At 28.8% G+C, this 23,529-nt stretch overlaps 1 protein-coding gene across 6 annotated transcripts in view; it reads left to right on the top strand.

Annotated features, from left to right (window-relative positions):
* Positions 1-23,529, top strand: part of LOC113384519 (RNA-binding protein Nova-1) — an 82,662-nt gene that overhangs the window by 29,859 nt on the left and 29,274 nt on the right. For 5 of the 6 annotated variants that reach the window (XR_003367947.1, XM_026622247.1, XM_026622246.1 and 2 more), the window contains exons 2-7: positions 16,189-16,335; positions 19,427-19,606; positions 19,779-19,964; positions 20,922-21,086; positions 21,739-21,902; positions 22,009-22,131. Coding sequence is in view for 5 of the 6 variants with exons in the window: in XM_026622247.1 (XP_026478032.1) it covers positions 16,189-16,335; positions 19,427-19,606; positions 19,779-19,964; positions 20,922-21,086; positions 21,739-21,902; positions 22,009-22,131 (965 nt within the window). In the remaining variant the exon portion in view is untranslated. The remainder of the gene's footprint in view (positions 1-16,188; positions 16,336-19,426; positions 19,607-19,778; positions 19,965-20,921; positions 21,087-21,738; positions 21,903-22,008; positions 22,132-23,529) is intronic. The other variant, XM_026622248.1, reaches the window with a different exon arrangement.

Below are 23,529 nucleotides of genomic sequence, written 5' to 3'. Positions count from 1 at the left end.
TTTAGAGATTATGTTATAAGAAAAAAATGACATACAAGTTTTACGTGAAAAGAATATAATATCAAATAGATGTTTTCAGTCTTACTGATTAGAGAATGGCATTACAATTTCTACTTACAAAATAGCCCTAACTCTCTAAAATAGCCCTCTTAAAAGTTATAGATTTCGACAGGTGCTATAAAATTTTTGAATAAACCTACAATTAATTATATCATTAATATCACAAAAATAATAGTTAAAGCAAATAATAGTTAAAGCAAATAATAGTTATTTACATATTAATAAAAAAAATATTTCAAACCCTTACACAAGACTAATTAATTTTTACTCAATGTCATTGGATAATTTGTACTAATTTAATTTAAATCTTTCACTATCAAATTGCCATAAATTATGTACATTACCTTTATTGTGCTGTAAAATATTTCATGTAATTTGCGAATAAAACACGAAAAAATATAAAGTATCTATTTTTCGCTTATGAACAAGAGATTATTATGCTCATATTATGATAACACTACATAACAGCTGCAACCTTGTCGAAATAATATAGTTTTTTACCGCTTTTTTCTATAACATATTTACAAGGTTAATGATGGTTTGAAAGAGAAAGAATTCTATGACATAAGAGGAAAAGAATAAATTATTATGTAATTTGTATTGCTTATGAATATATATTCATATTATAGAAAAACTAGGATGTCATTCAAAAAATCACATTAATGTTCTGCAGTTTTTCTGGCCATGAGGAATTTTTTAGTTTTGTAAAAATAGGTAATTGAAATTAAATTTTGGTATTATTGCTCTGTGTTGGTATATTTTTATCGGTGATTCATAAAATAATGCAGTCATAATTAAATTAATTATGATAGATTAAATAAATTATGGTAAATTTGATGTTTTTTCTAGCGATTTAAACACTTGTGTTTGCATCACAAATGCAAGCAACTTTATATAATTGCTATAATATCTACTTCAAAAGGCTTTAAGAGTCTTTGTCATTTGTTGCATAATCTTTGCATCATTAACAGGAGTAATTGATCTTTTTCCTTGCTCATTAATTTTTACTAAGCAATAATGATTTAAACATCGTCAAGGTTTAACATTTTGCCCTACATTTATCCCTATTTATTTCTGGTTCATATTTTATGATATAATTTTTTACGAGTTTAATGATCTGTCATATATTTTATATGGCATACTGGTATCGAAAAGTATCTAGTGACACTTTTATTTGCCAAAAGGGAAGACGTTAGATTAAGTATCATACGGAGAATTCGATGATAATATTTCATACTATAATCGAATAGTAGTGAAATAATTTATAAAATATTGAGAAATTATAAGTATCGAATAAAATAATAATATTAAACTAATGGTGATTGGCATCCTGCCTTAAGGCAAATTGATGGAACTTTCGGTATAAAAAATTATTTTTGAAAGATAAAAAAAATTTTAACTTTGAAAAAAAAAGAGATTATTGAGAAATTTTAAATTTGTTGATGACTTTTCCGGAAAAAAACTTTTATTTTGAAATATTTTGGAAATTTTGAACTTTTTTTTAAAGCAATCGCACTGTTTTAGCTTCATAGAGGCGAAATATCGAAGCGCGTAAGCGTCGCGTCGCCGTCCAACGGACAAACGATGTTACGAAACCCATAGAAATGTAAACAACATTGATACACATTATTAAAATTCTCATAAAATATCTGATAATTTGATGTTCATATGTCTAATGATCATTTTTGACCGCCAGATGGCATTTTTTTTTAAACTTTTTTTACTAGATCTCCGACCGCTAGGCCTGTCTTCATGAAAATTTGATCAGTTCTTCATCTTGTTAATACAAGTAAAATGCTTTTTGAATTATTCAAATCGGACGCTCTGTTCTCTTGAAAACTGAGTTACCGTTTTTGGCACTTTTTGCTCTATATCTTCGAAACGACTAGACCTGCCTTCGCCAAAAACTAATCAGTACGTCTCCTTATCAATACGAATCGAATGTTTTTTGAATTATTCAAATCGCCTCATCCGTGTTCCCGAAATCGTCGACGAAAATTTGTATCCGAACACACATACACACACGCACACACACACACACATACATCCATTTTTTCTAAGGTAAAGATATATAAAAATTTTCATTTTCGATTTTTTTGCGATTACTATAACTTACCCTACGGGAAGTTAAATATTGAGGAATTATAATGACCCTTGATTATAAATAACGAATAAAATATATTAAATTAATACTTAGATTATCAAAATAGGTAATTGATATCGAAACTGAAGTATCAATTTTAGTTAAAATATTTTCCAAATCAGTAAATATTAATTTACTAACTATTTCATTATATAAATTCACCAAATTTATGTGTAAATTTAAATTACTCTAAATCATGGTAAGCTCGCTGACAATTTACTATGATGATAGATTTCAGTACTCATCGATGTAAATTCAACAGCTTTTGTGTTTAGGATGGCAAGTTTATTTTGTTAATGAACTGTTCAGGATTAATCGAATGTATGTAATTTAAATTAATTTACGGTTACTATTGTTTTGGTTTTCACTGTAATTTTTGGTTTGTTTGATAGATATTTTATATATAGAAAACGTTATTATCCTATCATTTCAAATACCATCTGATTAAATATTTCTAAATACATATGTGATTTTACAAGTTGTATCAATTATTTATTAAAAGCTGCTTTTGAGGTTTTTATATGAGAAAGAAGAATTTTTTTTGTAAAAACAACATTTACAAAACATTGTGTGTTTGCTGATCTTGATCTGTTATTTTCAAAATACATAGTGAGCTGCATTGGATTTATAGAGAAGCAATGAATATCTTTTCATGTACTTAAAAAATTCTCATATGAATTATACATTAGTATAAAACTTATATATAAGTCGCTAAATTATATGAATTATTAGAACATCATACACTTTGTAGTGTATAATTTAGAAAAAAATGATATGTTTTAATTAGTTCATTATTTCATTATAAAATAATAACAAAATAAACTCCATAAGAATATTATAATATATTACTATTATTATCAATAGTTGATCAGGAAATTGTACTAATTATTGATTTATTTGATAATTCAAATTTTGTTTCAAAAACTCGTGTCTTACGTAAGGAGACGTTCTGTCCCAAAAGTCACCGTGTCTCTATTCTAGAACAAATTCCCAATCTCTTATTGTGCATAGAATTTGAAAGCTTTTACTTCATTCGGAATCACGTATCGTACTATTTGGCAACCAAACATTACATAAAGTGACCTAATAAAAATAGCCATGTGAAAATATTCAAATATTGATTTAAACAAAACGTTCTCACACATGTATTATGCTATAAATTTGAATTTCTGGCATGCCGTTAATTCGAGTAATAATGAGTGTTGATTAACAAGTCAATTATATTTTTTTTATTATCAAAAGAATTTAATCTAAAAATACAACTGATTTTTAAATATTTATAAATAAATATTTTTGTGTTATACATTTTATGACGTTATACATTGATTGCAAACGATTTTAAATGTGTGGAGTTCTTGTTTCCATGTTACTTGTTTACAAACCGTTAACAACATGACTGATAATTTTGTGAAAAAGATATCTGAAGGATTTTTTTTCTATAAAGGTATTTATAAATTTTGTTAGTACATATCCATGACATGGCAATAGTTTGAATTAATGAAGTGAAGTCTTGGGTGATCAATATTTAAATTGGAAATATTTTTATACATATTTTAAGTAATCTTTAGTAAGTGACTGAAGTTGAAGTGAGTTTAAATTGCATCTACTACAAATGAAATTGTTGTAATATATCTTTTCTTAGATTATTTTTATGACTTGAACGTGAAACGAGATAAAATTTCAAATTAAGGTTAAAAATGTGAGTTTCGTAAATGAACAAGCGCAAGATTTGGATTTATATATCATTACGCTAATTAGTTTGATAAATATGATAAAGATAAATCATTTGGTGTGTATTTATCAATTATTTTGATGAACTTCATATACCGCAATATTGAACATAAATATCTCATATTAATAACTCATCTAATTATTATCATTATTATTTCATAAGTATATTTTCATATCGATATCTCTATACACTGTTAAAAATATACATCACATAAATGTGTTCGTCGACGAATAAGTTCCCACCGTTGAAGCAAACGTATATATGATTCTTCTTTTAAAAAAAAGTCACACAAAAAACTTTCTTTTAAAGTTGATTCATGTTGTTTAAGTACACTCTTTCTTATTATATTTTTACATGTGAATTGAATATATGGAAAGAATAAATACTCGAATATGACTTTATAATTTATATGTATTAATTATGATTTATGGAATTAGTCATATATATATATATGCAAATACGTACGGTAATTTATATACTGTAATATTTTTGTTAATGTTTCATTAACAGTTTTCATGTATATAATAGTATTTATTATATGCTCATTCCCACTCTTTTAAACATCGTAAAAATTCGAGCCTTCCTAGTTAATCCCTAATCAGGTTTGATTTACTGTTAGTGATAGCCACAGTTTAATTTCTATATTTTTTATTGCTTTCTAAGATCAGATAATATCTGACATCAACATCTATTAGTTACATTGACTTGTGTTTGATTGTTGTTACTAAAAATCAGTCATCAATTTTGTTTGTTATCTTATATTATCTTGTAGTTTTGTTTGTTATCTTATCTTATATTATCATGAAGAAAATATTTTATTTTTATCAGAACATAACATAAAAGCATAGTTATGATTTATGACAAATTTTCACGTGTATCATGCAGCATTAATATCAGTTTCTACTTGAAAATATAGATCAATTGAAAATGGAGTATTTGGGCACAAATACTAGAAATCAACGTGATAAAAAATCAATAGGAACTTTTAAATTAAAAATATGAAAAATAAAAATAATATATCTGAAGAATAGTGTGTGAACATAAAATACCTAACAATAAGTACATATCATGTTCTTTTGTTTTATGTTTTTGTGTTTTATATATTTCCTAGTACTTGTTTTTTTTAAGCGTATGCAGTTAAAAGTCTTTCATGACAAGGCTCACGTTGTGTAACCATAAAAATTACGTCAAAAAACATAATTTATAAGTCAACTTCATATGACAAAACATTTTAAAGTTAGTCTGAAAATTAATTTAATGCACATAATTTTAGTAAAAATTCTGCTTTTTGCATTTATATAAATTTATTATCAGCTAACCAATAACAGAGTTGAGGTAAAATTTATGTAGCAATAGCAAACTTTAAACACAACTTTTGATAATCATTACCATCACGCAAGTGCGAGTTGGTCAAATCACTTCAAGAGCAATTATAAATGCATTAATGTCAATAGTTTTTTAATTTTTTTTTCATTTTATGAACAGCAATCGGAACTGTTCTATGTGTTCTATGAGCTGTTGTGATGTAATTAGTTATAACCTAGCATTATTAGAAGGCAACCCAATGGTTGTTAACCTTAATCTAAAGCAAATTTAGATCTATAAGTGAAAGATGATATCACTACTGCTTGAAATCAGGTTGTCGAGGTGGGAATACAACCTAGAACCTTGTTGTTATAAGGGCAACCATAAATCTCATTAACGTCAATATAATAAATTTAAAATTCCATAGGCAGGACATGTCTATTGACTGTGAATTGTGTACTATTTAAGGATGCGACAAAAGATCTAAATCCGAGACAAATATTGCTTTTTGAAAAACTCGGGACACAAGGTGGAAATCCGGAACGTATGACCAACTTATGTGAACACTTATTACTTAATTAGCAATATAGTTCAAATATTAGAGAATATGTATCATATCTTATTTACTTTCCCGTAGGAAAAGTTATAGTAATGGGCCAAAAACCGAAAATAATTTTTTTTGCATATCTTCACGTTTCAGAAGTTTCTGAACATTTAGGTATACCTCATAAAAGATGGATGTGTGTGTGTGTGGAGACAATTTTTCGTCGACGATTTCGGGCGTATGGATGAACCGATTTCAAAAATTCGAAAAGAAATCGATTCCTCTTGATAGGGAGATGTGCTGATTAGTTTTTGGCAAAGGCAAGTTCAGCGGCTTTGGAGATATGGAGCAAAAAGTGTTAACAATGTCAGTTTTTAAGAAAACGGATCAACCGATTTAAATGATCCTAATAAGAAGTTCCAGCAATTTGCCTTAAGGCACGACGCCATACACCACTAGTTTATTGTTGCAATTAAATTACTTTAAAAGTTTAAGCTTTATATGAATTGATTATGATGTGCTAATAAGAAGTAGTCATGCTAATTCGGGTCGGGGGGAGAAGGGTGTAGTCTCAAAATAATAAATGGTATTTAAGGTTATAATAAATGAAACAGTTTTTTTTTCATATAAATCAATCTTTTTCAATCTGAATTGCGAACTTTAATTGAGAACTTTATTATTCGATTACATTATTTTTTATCTATATTATTTTATATCTTAAATAAATATATGTTTTTGATTACATTATATTCAAATTTCACATAATTAATTTGAAAAAATTAGCACACGATAGTATGTTCTCATAATTTTTGTTAATTTACCTATTAAATTTAAAATTTAAAAGACTGTTTTAAAATTAAATTTTAAAAGACTGTGTATAATATTTATACGCCTTGTTACCTAAGGGTTTTTTATTATATTACACAAGAATCTAATTGTTTTCAATTATTTGTCGAAAATCAAATGCGACCCTGTCGATTACTACTGTGTTTTTAGTTATCTATCTATTGCCTCTTCTTATCTCTATGTAGCGAGCGACTGTACTTGGAGTAGTTCCATGCTTTTGTTTGCTTTAGCGTTATCATACTAAACTTTGTGTGCTACTTTTTGTTATGCGATAGAATATTTCAACGCATTAAATAGGAAAATATACAATATGAGAAATAAAATTATAACATTTAGATTATGGAATTCGACGTAAGTTGAAGAGAAAATCGCCAATTGATCTAAGTTTCTAAGTCATCAATTTTCCTGATAAAGATTGAAATAACTTAGTTATTAATTATAAGAAATTATTTATAAGTAAATAATTAAAAATATATCAGTATCATCAAAATATTGTTCAAACAGCTATTGAGTTGTTTTTCCAACATTTCAATCAATTGTCAATTTAGTATACAATGCTAAATATCCTTAACTGGGCAGTTGTAAATAAAATGGAGAATAAAAAAATAGGAATGCCCTGGGGGTAACAATTGATAATTATTGCAAAATTCACTATTATCATTGGTGATATTATTTAAAATGTTAATATGCCTATTAGGGTGGCCCTTAATATGAACATTTTAGAATTTCCTTGCTCCCAAGGGCTCAAATGGTTCCAAATTGATAAAAAACAATTCTCTGAAAGTTTTACCTCCTAATATTAACTTTTAGAGAGTGCGCAATTGAGGGAGCAAGGAAATTCGAAAATGCCCATATTAAGGACCACCCTAATGCGTATTCAAAAGCATAACCTTCAAAAGCTTTTGGAACTCCTATAAATTAGTATGGCTATAGCAATTAAATTTACCCTTGATAAGAATAAACGAATAACGAGGAAAAAGTTTTATATAATATAGAGCTGCAAGTTGTACCACATTCAAATCGTGAGGTTATACACATGTAGCAACTATTATTGACAAATAGTAACTTCCAAAGTATTAATTCAACATTTCTGATATTTAAACTAAACTGTTTCATAACTAGAATACAAATTCAATTTTATTTATTTCCATGCAATTGATCCGGATGTGGTCACTGAAAACCATTTTTCCCAAACAATTAACGATAAGTTACTCTATCTTATCTTGTTGGGTTTATTCTGAATTCCTAATAATAATGTAAAAGTGGTGTGAATTGAGATTCAATTTTTTGTGAAATTTGTTTAACAAGTTAAATGACTATTTGGCTTAATATGGATATAAGTAAAAAACACAACGAAATTGGTCCCACTCTGCTTTTTGAACAATTCATATATTTAGAAGTATAATAAGGATTTGAATTTCGTTAAACGTACTTCTCCATAGATTTTACAGAAAATAGTGTTACAAAAATATTGTATAGCAAAATTATTTATATAAGGTAGTATGAATTTCTGTTTTATTTCTAATTTTCAAGTTTTATTTGTTGTGTTCTAATATTGACTATTAACAATTAACACATCACTCAATTATTTCTATTTGGATATTGAAATTTTGAGTAATTTGTAGTTGAAATCCGGATATTCGGACGTATTTTCGTTTTATTATATTGACCATGAAGGTGACAATCTTCATGGCATTGAGCTTTTACACGAGATGATTGCTACCCCTGGTACAGGGAATAGCGGAAAGTTTAATGGGACTAATTGTACAAAAGTAAAGTCCTCGAAACAACATGTATAATAAATAATAAATAAATATATCTTCTTTAGTAACAAATCAGTGATTGTAATGAGAACTGCAACAAACACATACAAGTTTAATATAGACACCAGCTACAAGGGTTAAATTATAACCCAACAACCTAAGTTATCGAAGGAGAGTTTTAATAAATTCTATAACTACGTGGCGGTATACACCGGGCTTTAATATTTTGTAGTGACAATAGAGCATATACATATTGCAGATTATGGAAATACTAAAGTCCGCATTTTCGCTACGATTTATTCAAAATTTCAATATCCAAATAAAAATAGCCCTAAGGACTTACTGAGTTATATTTTTTGCCTTCACTAATTATGTTTTTTTTTTTATTTTTTTTAATGTTCACCTAGTTTGAACTGTTGAACTACTCACATTTAAAGAAGAACGTACAACATAAATATATTTTCATATTTATTTTCGAGTTACGTCATATATAAGTTATCTCTATATATAGGTTAGGTTATATAAATAATAAAAATATTAATATCAATTCTTAGAAAGTATATAACACCCCATTTTATTATGAATTTGGGTATCATATCCCGTTATGATTACCACATGGCCGCGTATGACATCATTTTATACGCCGTGGTTTTTGTAACCATTGTCAACGCTTTTTTTTTGAGCTTGTCGAAAAGCGTCTGGCATCACATATAATACGAAGTCGTGAATCATGAACATGCTTGTTACTTTTTTATTTGTCGATTCTAACACATATTCATCAGAAACAACTTTAAAAATTAAGGAATTCTTATAAATAAATTGAAATAACAGTCTGCAGAAAATATCTTCAAGGTGTTGTTGTGAGGTCATTTTTCCGCATTAATTATATATATATATATATATATATATATATATATATATATATATATATATATATATATATATATAATGAAGGCCCACAATAGTGCTATAAATATAATAAAGCCCGTTAGCTACCCGGGGAAGGCAATCGATAGTGGAGACCCTGTCGAATATGTGGGCCACAATGCGACTACAATAATTATACCCTTCGCCTGGTATATTCCTATATTTCTCTACAAATACACCAGCATTTTTATATTTAAACGAAACGCATACACAAACAGGTTAAATTTACTTGAAAACGTGCATTTACAAAACTATTATAAGTTTCAAGTGCATATCGATCTAACATTAGCAAAACCTCTGCAACAACTATGTACCTACTTGCAAACTAGTACGTAGAGTAATCATTGTAAAAAGTTAATGTTATAGATTATTTTCTTTGCAAAAGCTATTAAATTATGTTTACTTATAAAATAATAACATTTGATTTGCTATCTGAAATAATACATTTATAAACACATGCATCCTCCTCTCCATGAAATCCAAATTTCATAATCTCAATTTAAATATGTATTCAATTAAAATAAATCATATTCGTCAAATTAGTTTAAATTGAGCTTTTCCTCTCTCTCAAAGAGAACACCATATCAGAGACAAATTTCTTTGCACATGTACACACACATGTGTTTACAAATTTATTTAAATCAATGAATTCATATTCTTATTTACAACCATTATTATGTTTACTTCTTAGAGTTAAATAATCTGTTGGCATTTTTAATATGACCGTTTTAAATAATCAAAAAAGCGATATCTAGAACCACTATAGTATTATATACCATTACAATTTTATACCTAATTTATATAACTTTACAAGCACCATGTATTAAAATTTTCAAACAAATATTGCAACAATCAATTGAATCAAGCTTCTCTCAATAAGAAATCCTGTTGGTAATTTATTTGCATATTAGTTGCCAAGGTCGTCTTGTCATGAATGTGTTGATGTTTTCATGAGTTTCAAAGTATCATCTCTTAAAATAATGCAGGAATTATATATAACAGTTCTACTAAGCAATTACTTATTATTTTTTTGCAATTTATGCGCAAGCGGATTTATTAAACACAACATATAATTTGCTGCGAATTTTATGTACTATTGTTTGTACATGACATCTGCATAGCAATTGGAAAATTGATTAGATGGAGATATAAATAATCTATTCTCTTGTGATGTCAGTTTAATAACGATTAATTATATATATTTCTTGTTTTCATTTCGTCAGTACTTGGTGCATTACCAGGATAATTGATGTATTTTTAATTTTTGAATTTGATAAGATTTTAAATTTTAACCATTCTGCAAGTTCTATAAATTTTAATGTCAAGCTATGAAAATTTAATTCAATTTTCGCTACTTTAGCTATTTTCTGCTAACATTTTTTCACTTATAGAGTATCATTTATAAAGAAATATACTCTATTTTTATAGTTTCTCTTTACTCAACGAAGTATTTTTTTATTACAACTCTAAAATGACGATGAACTACTCTTACTATCAATATTTGTATTCAAAATCTTACTTGATGTTACAAAATACGAACACAAAAAACTATCGTATATACATGAACAAGGAACTTAATCAAGGTTCCTTAAAATTGTTTACAACTTTTATTCATTATAAATGATACCCCTCAATGTAAAATGATACTCGATAAAAAAACTAAATTGACTTCAGGATTGCACACCTGATATCAACAGTAGTTCACCGAAAATGAAATGCAATAGTTATAACAAAGATAAAATTCTGAGAAAATTTTGTTTGAGACCGTCGTGACGTAATGATTAAGATCACGACTATCACAAAATCGTCCCAGGTTTCCTCCTAATCTTGCCTAATTAGATATCAAGCAGTATGATATCAATTTTACAGTTGATGTCATAGATTTTGAATAAGAATTGCGATTGCAAAATAGTACTTTCGTCAATTCATCAAATATTATACCTGATCTAAAATCAGTTCTCGATCAGTGCTTTCCTGAGAGATGTCTGTTCCGATTGACTCCACAACATATGTTTACGGTGTATCGCACATGTTAAACAATATATATTATGTTTATGATTTAATACAAGCGAAATGAGAACGTGCTCAATGATACAATGTACGGCAAGAAGAAATCAACTTGTATCTTATCTCTTTCTTTATAATGGCTTATTTCTCTCCATGCGGAGAGTGGCCTTGAAGTGATCTTCTATAGCTATACTACAGTCCGCTTCTCTCATGATTGTTACATTAATACTTCCTATATATTGAGGTTGTTTCACACTGTAACTGGTAAATTATTACTAGATTTTGTTTGTTTGTTTTATTATACATAGAAAACTATACACACAGTGCATTCAGCTACTTAATCAGGTAAATTTGATTTGACAGCGTGTGAAGGATCACTACCCAGCGATAGCACCTTCCCTGATATTATGTAGTAGATCATTGCTGGTTCTTCTTTTGAGTCGCTTTGGTGGTAAAGGCTTGAGCAAGTCACAAGCTAATTGGTGTGGATGTCGACTTAGACGAGTCTTGTATCTGGAGCAGCAATGATTAATTTCTTCTTCTACAGTTACAATTCTAAGATCTCAGATCTGAAGTATTAACCAGTTGGGAACATATTTTGGAGCGTTTGCGATTTCTTTTAAAATTTTGTTCTGGTACCTCTGCAGAATAGTTTTGTTTGATTTACTGGCCGTACCCCATAGTTGTAGACCGTAGGACCATATTGGTTTAATAATTGCCTTGTTTTGTTAATTATGATCTTCTTATATGTTTCACAAAATACTTATTCGGGATCAGATGGGATCGATCAAACTATGCTATAGTGATTAAATTTAAAACATTGTGAAGTGTATCTGACTATTATTATTAGACCAAAAAATATTAGTATTATTAATAGATTCCCTCTTAACTTCTATTCAAACTTGTAAATACTTGAGAATATATCAAAGTACAAAATTCAAGTACAAAATAGTATCAACACGCGCCATGTGAACAATCAAACATCGATACTTGATTAATAATTTTTTATTTGGGCCATTGTGATATTAATAAATCAAGAGTTAGATCAATATGTTGCCATAATATCAATATTGAACATATGGAATGGGACAAATTATACTCACAATCAGATTATATAGGTATGCATTGTGCCTATTCAGTATCTCCAAAAAAATAATTGCTTTGATATAAACGTATGATAAATCGCTAAGTGAATAATAATAGTAAACTAAACATGATTATTTCTATATATTGGAACTGCAGCGATGTGTTCTATGAGCTAATGTGATGTACATTCTTCAACCCAGTAGTTGACCATTCTCTTTCTGATGAGATAATATTTGAGATCTATAATTTCAAATGAAAATCTGATATCACTACCGCTTGATATCGAGCTAGCTAAGCTAGATATAAAACACCTAACCAGTGGTCCTTCATATTCTTGCCTCATAAACCTGATTCTAATTAATCATTTTTGGGGCACGTTGGATATGGAATTAATTTGCATTGACCTTTAAGCACATAACAAATTTATATCAAAATTTTGAGAACAGGTTATAAATATATATTATGCATGTCTAAAAAAATGCTTTAAAAAATTAATAATCAAGTGTTTAATGATGAGATATCTCCACTTAGTGTGAAATTGTCCTTATGCTATTCTATTCGCGCGTTTATATCATGTGCATTGTGTTACTAGAATATATGCCGCTGGCTGCTTTTGACCGTGGTGTTGCACTCATGGCGATGATAATAATATTATGTGCAAGTACAGGCCAGGGATTGGAACGGATTATAGTTAATGTGTACAGGTTAGGTTAATGTTGGTTTAAATCAAATTCGCAATTGATATTTTGATCATATGCAGAGAGCTTGGCCGAAATGGCAACATCCTCCACAGTAAAAGAAGTACTGGGATAAAAATTGATTAGTGAACATGGTGACCATATATACATGAATGGACCAATCACATTATGTAGAATCTTTGCAATGAAAATTGTCAAAAATGAATGATAAAATTTCAAAAACAATAATGTATGTAGCTCATATACCTTATATTACATATGTATTATAAGGACTATTATGTGGCTAAATGCTCCAGCGAGGTCAATATTCATTCGTCTACATCAGTAGTCGGGGAACCGGGGTAAAATACCCCAAATGGAGTAAAATTGAAATTTTTTGGGGTAAAAATTATTTATATGCATATTAAGTCTCTCCTTAGATTTACTCAGGTTGTTAGTCTATATTTTATTTAACCTTTGTAGCTGTGGACTGTATTGAACACTGAGTTGTTTGTATAATTTATGTATTTGTTGCAAGTTCTTATTACACCAATGATTTGTCACTAAGTTCTAATGGAAGAAGTTACGCGGACTATAGTTTTAGAAGTGAGAAAAATAAGTCCGATCCAAATCCGCTACTCCCTCTACAAGTAGCAACAATCAGGTATAAAAGCTCATTGCCATGAAGATTGCCACCTTCATGGCCAATGTAATAAAAATGAAAATACGTCCGAACAAAGTATGTATTTTTAATGAAATTTACTGTATTTGCTATATAGTTCTTCGTATGTCAGTAATCTTTCTTCGCCATGGGGGTAATATCAACTTAGATAATAATATTTTGGGGTAATGATTAAAAAAGTTCCCCGATTGCTGATCTACATATCCTACGCTTTTCACTTAATTGTTTGTTTTTATTATGGAAAAAGAAAAAATGTTTGTTCTTTTTTGTTGGAACTGCTTGATGAAGCACCTTCTCACTCCGCCACAGGGTTTCATTTGTAATTTTGTTTCACTTCATTGTAATTCTATTATAATAGTTGCACAATTTTGGAACTGCCATTTATATGATGGAAAATGAGCCTTCTTAATGCATCGATCAGCACAACTTAGTGATCTTTCCAATCATTTTTAATGAAAAAATCTGCTTGTTCGATTAATGATATTCCAAATATTGAAGAAAGAATGTCAGATAGCGAGTAATATATGGCAATGAAGTAACAATCGTAGTTAAATAATTTTTAATTATTATTTTCCTAAACCCTGCCATGCCTATAACATTGTTGTTTCGCATAAATTCAAATGTTATTGTTTTGTAAAAGTGAATATATTTAACATGCGAATGAATGCCCCCGTTTTCGCTTGCCATTAAATGTACCTGCTGTTTAGTGACTCCATACGCCATTGTTCACGAAATACCTGTTACCTGTTACCGACTAAATGCGACCGTCTGCGTCTATGAGCCGTAATTAGTCGTATCGAAGTAATTATCTACACTAATGAACGCAGACAAACAAATATAGAAACGCTAAAATTAATCCAGCGATTGCTGTTGCGACGGAGAATTTCGTATAATTATTGGTAAAAGTCAACGTATGTATAGATATTTCTTGATTAGCAAATATATTCCGCAATATCAATTTGATTCGTTATTGAATGTTTCTTCAAAAGGCTCGTTTTCAGATTGAATTAATTTTGGATAAATTTTGTAATTCAGAAGGAGCAATTGTACTTTAAATTTCTTTGGTTTCGCTCCATCAACTCTTGGAATCTTATAATGTATCATCTTTATCATCAAATATCTGTTTCATAACTCAGACTCTTCATATGCTCTATGTTCCATTGTAATAATATTTATTCGATTGTTAGATTTAGAGATGAAATAATATGAAAAATAATCTACTCTACATGTAGATTCATCGATATGATTTGTATTTCTACATATATATAAAAATAAGTCGGGTTTCCCTTCCTGACTATATAACTCCAGAACGCACGAACCGTTTTCGATAATTTTGCATTCGTTGGAAAGGTTTCGGGCTCCGCAAAGTTTAGAGCTAAGAAAATTAGTGGTGCATGGCATCGTGCTTTAATGCAAATTGTTGGAACTTCACACACCGTAATTAAAAATTGGAGTAATGACATTAGTGAGAATTATCAGAATTATGGTTGGTTAAGTCAACGAGCAATTCTTGCCGCAAAGAATAATGATGTACACGCACTGAATTTCACCATTCAATCAGAAATTGCTGGCGATTTGGTGGCATACCAATGATTCCGACTGGTCTTCCGTTTGACTTCAAACGATTGCAATTTCCAGTTCGCAATGACGATTAACAATTTTGCGGAATAAATTTCAAATAGATTATTTAGAAAATCTTTGTTCTTCACGTGGGCAGTTAAAAGTTGCCTGTTCACGAGTTGGGAAACCATCCGCTTTGTTTGTGTTAACGTCAGACCAAAAAACAAAAAATGTGGTTTACTAAAGAGCACTTCAATGAAACGGATAATTTGCGAATTCAATTTCATTTACTTAGAGAAGTTCAACTAAAAAACACTTTATTTTTGTAAACGAAATAAATTCATTACTGTTGTGTACTAAAATCAAATTCTTCATTTTCAAATATAAAACAAACAAAAAATTTCTTCATCTTTCTCACGTTTGCTAGTTTTTTATATATTTAGAAATGTTTCAGTATAACTGTAATGTTGAAAAATGTATCACCCGCTTTCGATACAAAAAATCATAATTATTATTTGAAATGAATTATTGATGAACACATGAAACCGTAAACTAAGTTGGTTTTTCCCTGTATAAAAAAAGCCAACTTGAATAATTAAAATGTGAAATGTTCAGGCAATCTGCGTTTAATGAAAATGCTAGGTCACTTGATTTAAATTGATTAATTTAATATACTGATAAATAACTGTGAACTTTACTAAATTTTTAGTAAATAAATTATTATATCAAAAAGTAATTCAAGTATTTATAAAAATCCTCAGGTGTTTTTTTTGCGATTTGATAATTGGGTCTTCATAATACAAAAAATTATACGGTATAATATTTTTATATTAAAAGATTTTTCCTATTTTTCTAGGAGGCGATGGCACGTATCACTTTAAAACATTGGTCCCGTCAGTGGCGGCGGGTGCAATCATCGGCAAGGGGGGCGAAACTATCGCACAACTGCAAAAGGACACTGGAGCACGCGTCAAGATGTCGAAATCACATGACTTTTATCCAGGTAAATAATTTAATAACAATTTAATATGTATAATAAATCGCTTTCGTAGTTAGAACAAGTATCATTTGTGCAAATATTGTAAATTGAACAATCTGAGGAGTAAGTCTAATTTAAAAAGTTGATCCTCTTAAAATTATAATTAATGTTTGTATGACTTTGTTAAAAAAAGGTGAAGCACATAACAGTTGAAATAAATTAGTTGCATGTTTAGTAAATATTTATATCTTAAACCAATTATTTTCATAAAGATCTGTTAAAATATGAAAATAATGTACGCTTGATCCTACTTCAACATGTATCTTGCAATTCCATTTGTATTTTACGGGATAATTTACCCGAATATTTGGCTTGTATACTTTGCATAAACAAACGATTAGATTGAATTCGAATTGTAATAAATATTTTCAGCTTGGCAAGCGTTTTCATTATATATTTATAATAGTAAACGATATTACCGCATACTTTAAGATTAATTAATTGAATATGTTTATTTGTTCGAATATAATTTGATACTGCAGAAATAATAATATACGTGTATATTAAACATCGGTCACACATGTTTTATTAAGAATTTCCTACGGAATAGGTACTTTAAATCTAAATCATTATATATAAAAACGAACCATACAAAGTGCTTTAGAGATTTTATATCTATTTTATTTTTCTTCCTTTACTTCTAGGAGTAATGTATATTAAAGTAAAACGCAAGTACTAAGTTTACCGTGCTTTCATCTCTGTTAAATAGAGCGATTCAAATTGAAACCGCAGTTGACAAAGAAATATTTTTTTTATAGTAGATTGACATCTTATGGCAACTATGATAAAAGATGAAAATCATAAAATAATTTTGTGGAGTATACATTTTATATTTATTATGATTAAAATATATAATTTATTTAAAGTTATTTACTTTTTTAATTTAATTCAAATGTATATTTTATTTAATGTAATTTACTTTTATAATTTTATTTATTTCACAATTTTTTTTTAATAATTTTATTATTATCATTATTTGCTTTTATTTATATTAAATCATCATAATACGGATATTAATTTTATTTAAAATTTCTTAATGTGCATTAAGTATTTTATTATTATGCGGACTTGTCTACTAAATTAAGATCTATTTCAAAGATTGCAAACCAGTTGAGCAATTTTTTCGATTGTGATCGATTCTATGATTCCCAAATCGCAAAACATAATTATTTATTTTATAGGTATATTTATATTAAATTTTAATGAAAATACTATCCTTTATTTTATACTCTATTTTATTTATATTTATATTACTATTCACTTATATTACTAGATGTTATATTATTTAGCAGTTGTAAGAAATATTGAAATTAAAAAAAAAAACATTTTGTGATACTATTTCAAAGTCAAATGTTTGTCCCATGAGTGTGATTAAAATTTTATTTGTATGCTGCTTAGTAGTAGCATAATTGTTTAATAAAATTTTTGTTATTATTTCTAATTATTTAATACTTCTATCTTCATCAATGATAGTGGACAGATTTATTAGTTTCTATTACATAACTATGTCTATTATTCATTGACTGTAAATCTGTGTAAAATTAGTTTTACTGTTTCTAGGAAACGATAATCCTATTACGTTATTTACTTTGAATATATAAAATAAATAATTATATTTAATGCGATTTGTGAAAGATAGAATCGATCACAATCGAAATAAATTGCTCAACTGCTTTGCAATCTTTGAAATGAATCTTAATTTAGTAGACAAGTCCGCATAATAATAAAATACTTAATGCACATTAAGAAAATGTAATTAAAATTAATATGGAACAGATCAAATCAATTAGTCAAATTCACAAATTTGAATAATCAGCCACATCTTGTGAATAGTTGGTAAAAAGATTATAGAGTGCCTTAAATATTATTTTTGGTTGTCTTGTAAATGGCTTATGAAAAGATTATAGAGTAGACAAGTCCTCATTTATATTAAAATACTTAAATCGGATTTATGCACATTAGGAAAATTCAAATATAATTAACATGGAACATATCAAATCAATTAGTCAAATTTACAAATTTGAACAACCAGTCCCATTTTGTAAATAGTTTTGTAAAAAGATGATAGAGTAACTTAAATAATTTAAAAAAAAATTAAATATATTAAAAATTAAAAAATATATTAAATTGTTGGTTGTCTTGGTTGTTGGAAATTGCTTGTAAAAAGTTTATAGAGTAGAGAAGTCCTCATAATATTAAAACACTCAAATCGAATTTATGCACATTAAGAAAATTTAAATAAAATTAACATGGAACATATCAAATATCATTAGTCAATTTAAACATTTGATTAACCAGTCGCATCTCGTGAATGGTTTGTAAAAAGATGATAGAGTACCTTAAATATTATAAAAAAAATTGAATATATTAAAAATTAAAAAATATATTAAATTGTTGGTTGTCTTGAAAATGGCTTGTAAAAAGATTATAGAGTAGAGAAGTCCTCATAATATTAAAATACTCGATTATAGAATACCAATAAGGTGACCATACGTCCCGGATTTCCAACTTGTGCCGCAGCCTTTTTTTAAAAGCAATATTTGTCCCGGATTTAAATCTTTTTTCCCGGATAGTCCCGGTTTTTCGAAAACTAATAAGCAAAATTATAAAAAATAAACGAACAAGTGCTAAGAAAATTGAATAGAGACTCAAAAGCGAGAAAAACATAGAGATAAAATAGATAAAAGTGTACTACATATAATTGAATAATAAAGTTCTTACTAAAAGTCCGCAATTCCGATTAAAAAAAATTTATTCATATAAAAAAAACTAATTTTTTTTTAGTGTATTCTTAAGTAGCATTTGTTATTTTAAAGGAACCCCCCTTCCTCGTGTCCCGGATTAGCATAACTAAAAATTGCTGTCCCGGTTTTTGACTTTAAAAAAAGTGGTTACCATAGTACCTAAGATATTATTTTTGGTTTAGCACTTCTGGCTAAACTATTTTCTAATAACAAAATCCAGTTTCTCCAATGAAATTATACAAATTGATTTATATCGGTGCGAAAGTAATTCATGCCAATGCTGTGACCGCGATGTTTATTTTTCTCTTCAGGAACGTCGGAGCGGGTTTGTTTGATAACAGGAAGCGTGGACGCTATCATGCAGGTATTGGACTTTATAATGGACCGAATCAGGGAAAAACCGGATATCAGCAAACAACAACAACAACAAAACGCTACTCTACAACAGCAACAACAATTAGCCGGAGCTGGTGATGTTAACGGGATAAGCGGTAAGTTGAATTTATATAAACATCTTTGAATTATTTAAGCAAATTGTTAATAAGAAACCAATATAAGATATCTTATATTTGATTGCATGTTGAAATTTTAATTTTATATATTTTTGGCAAATTTTAGAGATCAAGTTTACGATATTTATACGCTCAATGATTATTTTTTCAGCTTTGGCGGGTACGCAAGATAGAGATAAACAAGTAAAAATTTTAGTACCAAACTCAACGGCTGGTATGATTATTGGCAAAGCTGGTAATTACATTAAACAAATCAAAGAGGAGACGGGATCTTATGTACAAATTTCTCAGAAAGCCAAAGATCTATCTTTACAAGAACGATGCATTACTGTTATAGGTCAGTACAAGCAACCCTTATAAGAGATTTTATTACGATTGAAAAGATTTAATCTTAAAATTTATAAATACGGTTTGTATCCACGTAAAAAATGTTTGTTATATAAAATGCTAGCAAACCCAGATTTCGCCACCAGATGGTTTCGTGAGAAAGATGAAGAAATTTTTTGTTTGTTTTATATTTGAAAAGGAAAAAATATATTTTATTACAGTACAGTATTGAATTTATTTCGATTACAAAAATGAAGTGTTTTCTAGTTGAACTTCTCTAAGTAAATGAAAGTGAATCCGCAAATTATCCGTTTCATTGATGTGCTCTTTGGTAAACCACATTTTATGTTTTTTGGTCTGACAATAACACAAACAAAGCGGATGGTTGTCCAACTCGTGAACAGGCAACCTATAACTGCCCATGTGAAAAACAATGATTTTCTAAATAATCAATTCGAAATTTATCCCGCAAACACTGAGCGATTGGCCTTGTTAATTGTCATTGCGAACGCAAGGCGAACTGAAAATTGCAATCGTTTGAAGTCAAACGGAAGACCAGTCGGAATCATTGGTATGTCACCAAATCGCCAGCAATTTTTGATTGAATGGTGAAATTCAGTGCGTGTACATCATTATTCTTTGCGGCAAGAATTGCTCGTTGACTTAACCAAGCATAATTCTAATAATTCTCACTAATGTCATTACTCGAATTTTTAATTACGGTGCGTGAAGTTCCAGCAATTTGCATTAAGGCACGATGCCATGCACCACTAATTTTCTTAGCTATAAACCTTGGGGAGCCCGAGACCTTTCCAACGAATGCAAAATTGTCAAAATTGGTTTGTGCGTTCTGGAGTTATATCGTCAGAAAGGAAAACCCGACTTATTTATATATATATGTAGATAAAATAACAATAATAAATATTACATATGTTTTTTTTTTGTTCACATTATTTTATTTCCTTAGGTGATAAGGATTCAAACAAGGCAGCTTGCATGATGATTTTAGCAAAAGTTGTAGATGACCCACAATCTGGGACGTGTTTAAATGTTTCTTACGCCGACGTTGCTGGACCAGTCGCGAATTTCAATCCTACTGGATCCCCGTATGCGGCTCATCAGCAGCAACAAGGTCAGTAGAATATTTTAATGCTTAATTAATTAATTATTATTATTCAATTATAATGATGTAAGTGAATCTAACTGATAAATGTCATAATGAAGAATCTAGAGAAATCTATGTCAATGGACAAATTATAATAACTCCATGTCTATTGCAATTGATGTTATATTAGAGGCTTGAGGTCAGACTGTCACCAGTCATTCATGTTCTGCATAATCTTAAATCAATTTTGAAAGGCATTCGAGGAGTTGGTTATTGAAATGATCTGCTAATTGTAATATCTATTGAAAATTAAACAATAGGAGTGTTTTTGCATTAGTTATGCGGTAATAAAATTGAAGTTATACTATAATCAAACGATCATGGAGATCGTTTATTGGTGTCTGTCAAGTTAATGAACGACTATTGAAATAAATCAAAGCTAATGGAGTATGAGCTAGAAAGCGATATATAAAGTAGAGGTCATTACATGAAAGTTGTTATTTATATAAATATAAAAATTTTCTACATCGATAGTGATATGTGCTATTTTTACTTCATTTTTCGAATTTGTAATTTTACTATAAATTAAAAATGTACGAATGCAGATAATCTTGCTTTTTGAATATCTTTCAAGAACTCCTAAATATAAACGATTGAATTTTATATTTATTTATTACAGGTGTTGCTGGTGTTGGTCCAGGAACAGCCGGTAGCATTTTAGTAAATGGAGTAGGAGCCACAGCTGCTGCTGCAGCCGGTTTACAATTATCCTTAAACTTGTTAGGACCACAAAATGCAGCTCCCAACGCTGCTCTTGCTGCGCAATTTGTAGATCATATTAAGGTAAATAATTTGGAAATAACATTTCGCGCAGTAATAAGTAATATGTAAGAAGATTGGGGTTAGTCATGTTCTAATATAGTGCTGACAAATATTTCTTTTTTTCTAGCTGCAATTACGCAATTCAAGTTACAGCGAGCCGGCGGCATCTGAGATATGTGCTGCTCTTTTGGTTTTGGCCAGGCATGGAGCTTTGGGCGTGGGCTTGGGCGCCGCTTTGGGGGCTGCACAGGTATAATAAAATTTTTAGACTTGTATGTAAAAATAATTAATTGAAACTAAACTCGGGGAACTTCCCGTACCAAAAAATATTTTTTGTTTAAAAGACTAACATTTTTGAAAAAAAATTAATCTGAAAAATTAGATTTTTGAGAAACTATAAATTGTTGACAAAAATTTACTTTTTTGAAAAAAAGACTTTTTGAAGAAAATTGTATATTGAAATATTTTGAAAATTCTTATCAAATCACTGGATCCATGTTACTAAAATTTGTATCCGCACACACACACACATAAATTTTTTTCTGCGATATGCCAAAATATTCAGAAACCTCTGAAACGTAAAGATATATAAAAAATTTCATTTTCGATTTTTTTGCGATTACTATAACTTACCCTACGGGAAGTTAAAAATAGTAATTCATTTGTTATTGAGCTTTTGATATGTGTTCTATTTTAGAAAACTGCAATTTTCAACCATGCAATATGTCTATAAATAAATAATTAATTATAATCTTGGCAAACATCAAGGTGATTTATATTTGAATTTTATTATTTTATGCATCAAGAACGATCTGATGAAATATGATTTTTAAGCTACAAAATATAATATTATAAATTAAATCAAATTGTGTTGGAAATGTGAATTATTGCTTTGACAGAAGTGAGGCATTATATTTTTGAAATCATTTATGAAAAAATCACTAAATAAATTTGATGTGAAAACATTGGTCCATTACCTCATAATTCTGCCTTTATTGAATGCAAAATAAGTACTCATACTCTTTTTGGCATCGCAAATCAATACCATTATTTCAAATTTCAAAATACTATCATCTATTATTTCTACAGGTGCATCACCAACAGCAACAACAAAATAACGCCGCCGCTGCAGCAGCTGCATCAGCCGCTGCTGTAACATCTGCTGCAGCGGCAGGCCAGGCCCTGGGCTATCTGGGCGGTGTTCAGGCCATGGATCATTCGACAGCGGGGGTATTTGGGGCAATTGGGCAAGTCAGTCTCGGTGAGTGGATTGAAAGTGAGTTATGTCGTTGCTGATTGGAGCTTCTTTTATTTACTTATTATTTCTAATAAAACGCGAAAGTTTTATAATCAAAAATAAAATATTTAATTTAAAAAAAAAATTGATGATTTCATATGACGCTTTCAATTTGCAATCATTGAAATTTAAAATGAATTTATGAAACTTTTGCGTTCCTAAATATAACCAACAATCGGTTTCTAAGATTGTCATTAGAAACTCAGATTTTTTGTTATATTTATAATTTAAGCTTACTAAGTTTATTTATGTTTATTTTGTTAAACCACATAGCAGTGCAGTATTATTTGCAATCTATATTACTAAAATAGAATTAAATTAGATAGGCATAATCTACGCTTGCTGTTTTTT

The sequence above is a fragment of the Ctenocephalides felis genome, unplaced genomic scaffold, assembly GCF_003426905.1.
Source record: "Ctenocephalides felis isolate EL2017-DRISC unplaced genomic scaffold, ASM342690v1 CF-g0.4_SCAFFOLD_03571, whole genome shotgun sequence".
Taxonomy (NCBI): domain Eukaryota; kingdom Metazoa; phylum Arthropoda; class Insecta; order Siphonaptera; family Pulicidae; genus Ctenocephalides; species Ctenocephalides felis.
Note: the sequence above shows the minus strand (reverse complement) of the source record. Positions and strands in the feature narration are given on the sequence as shown.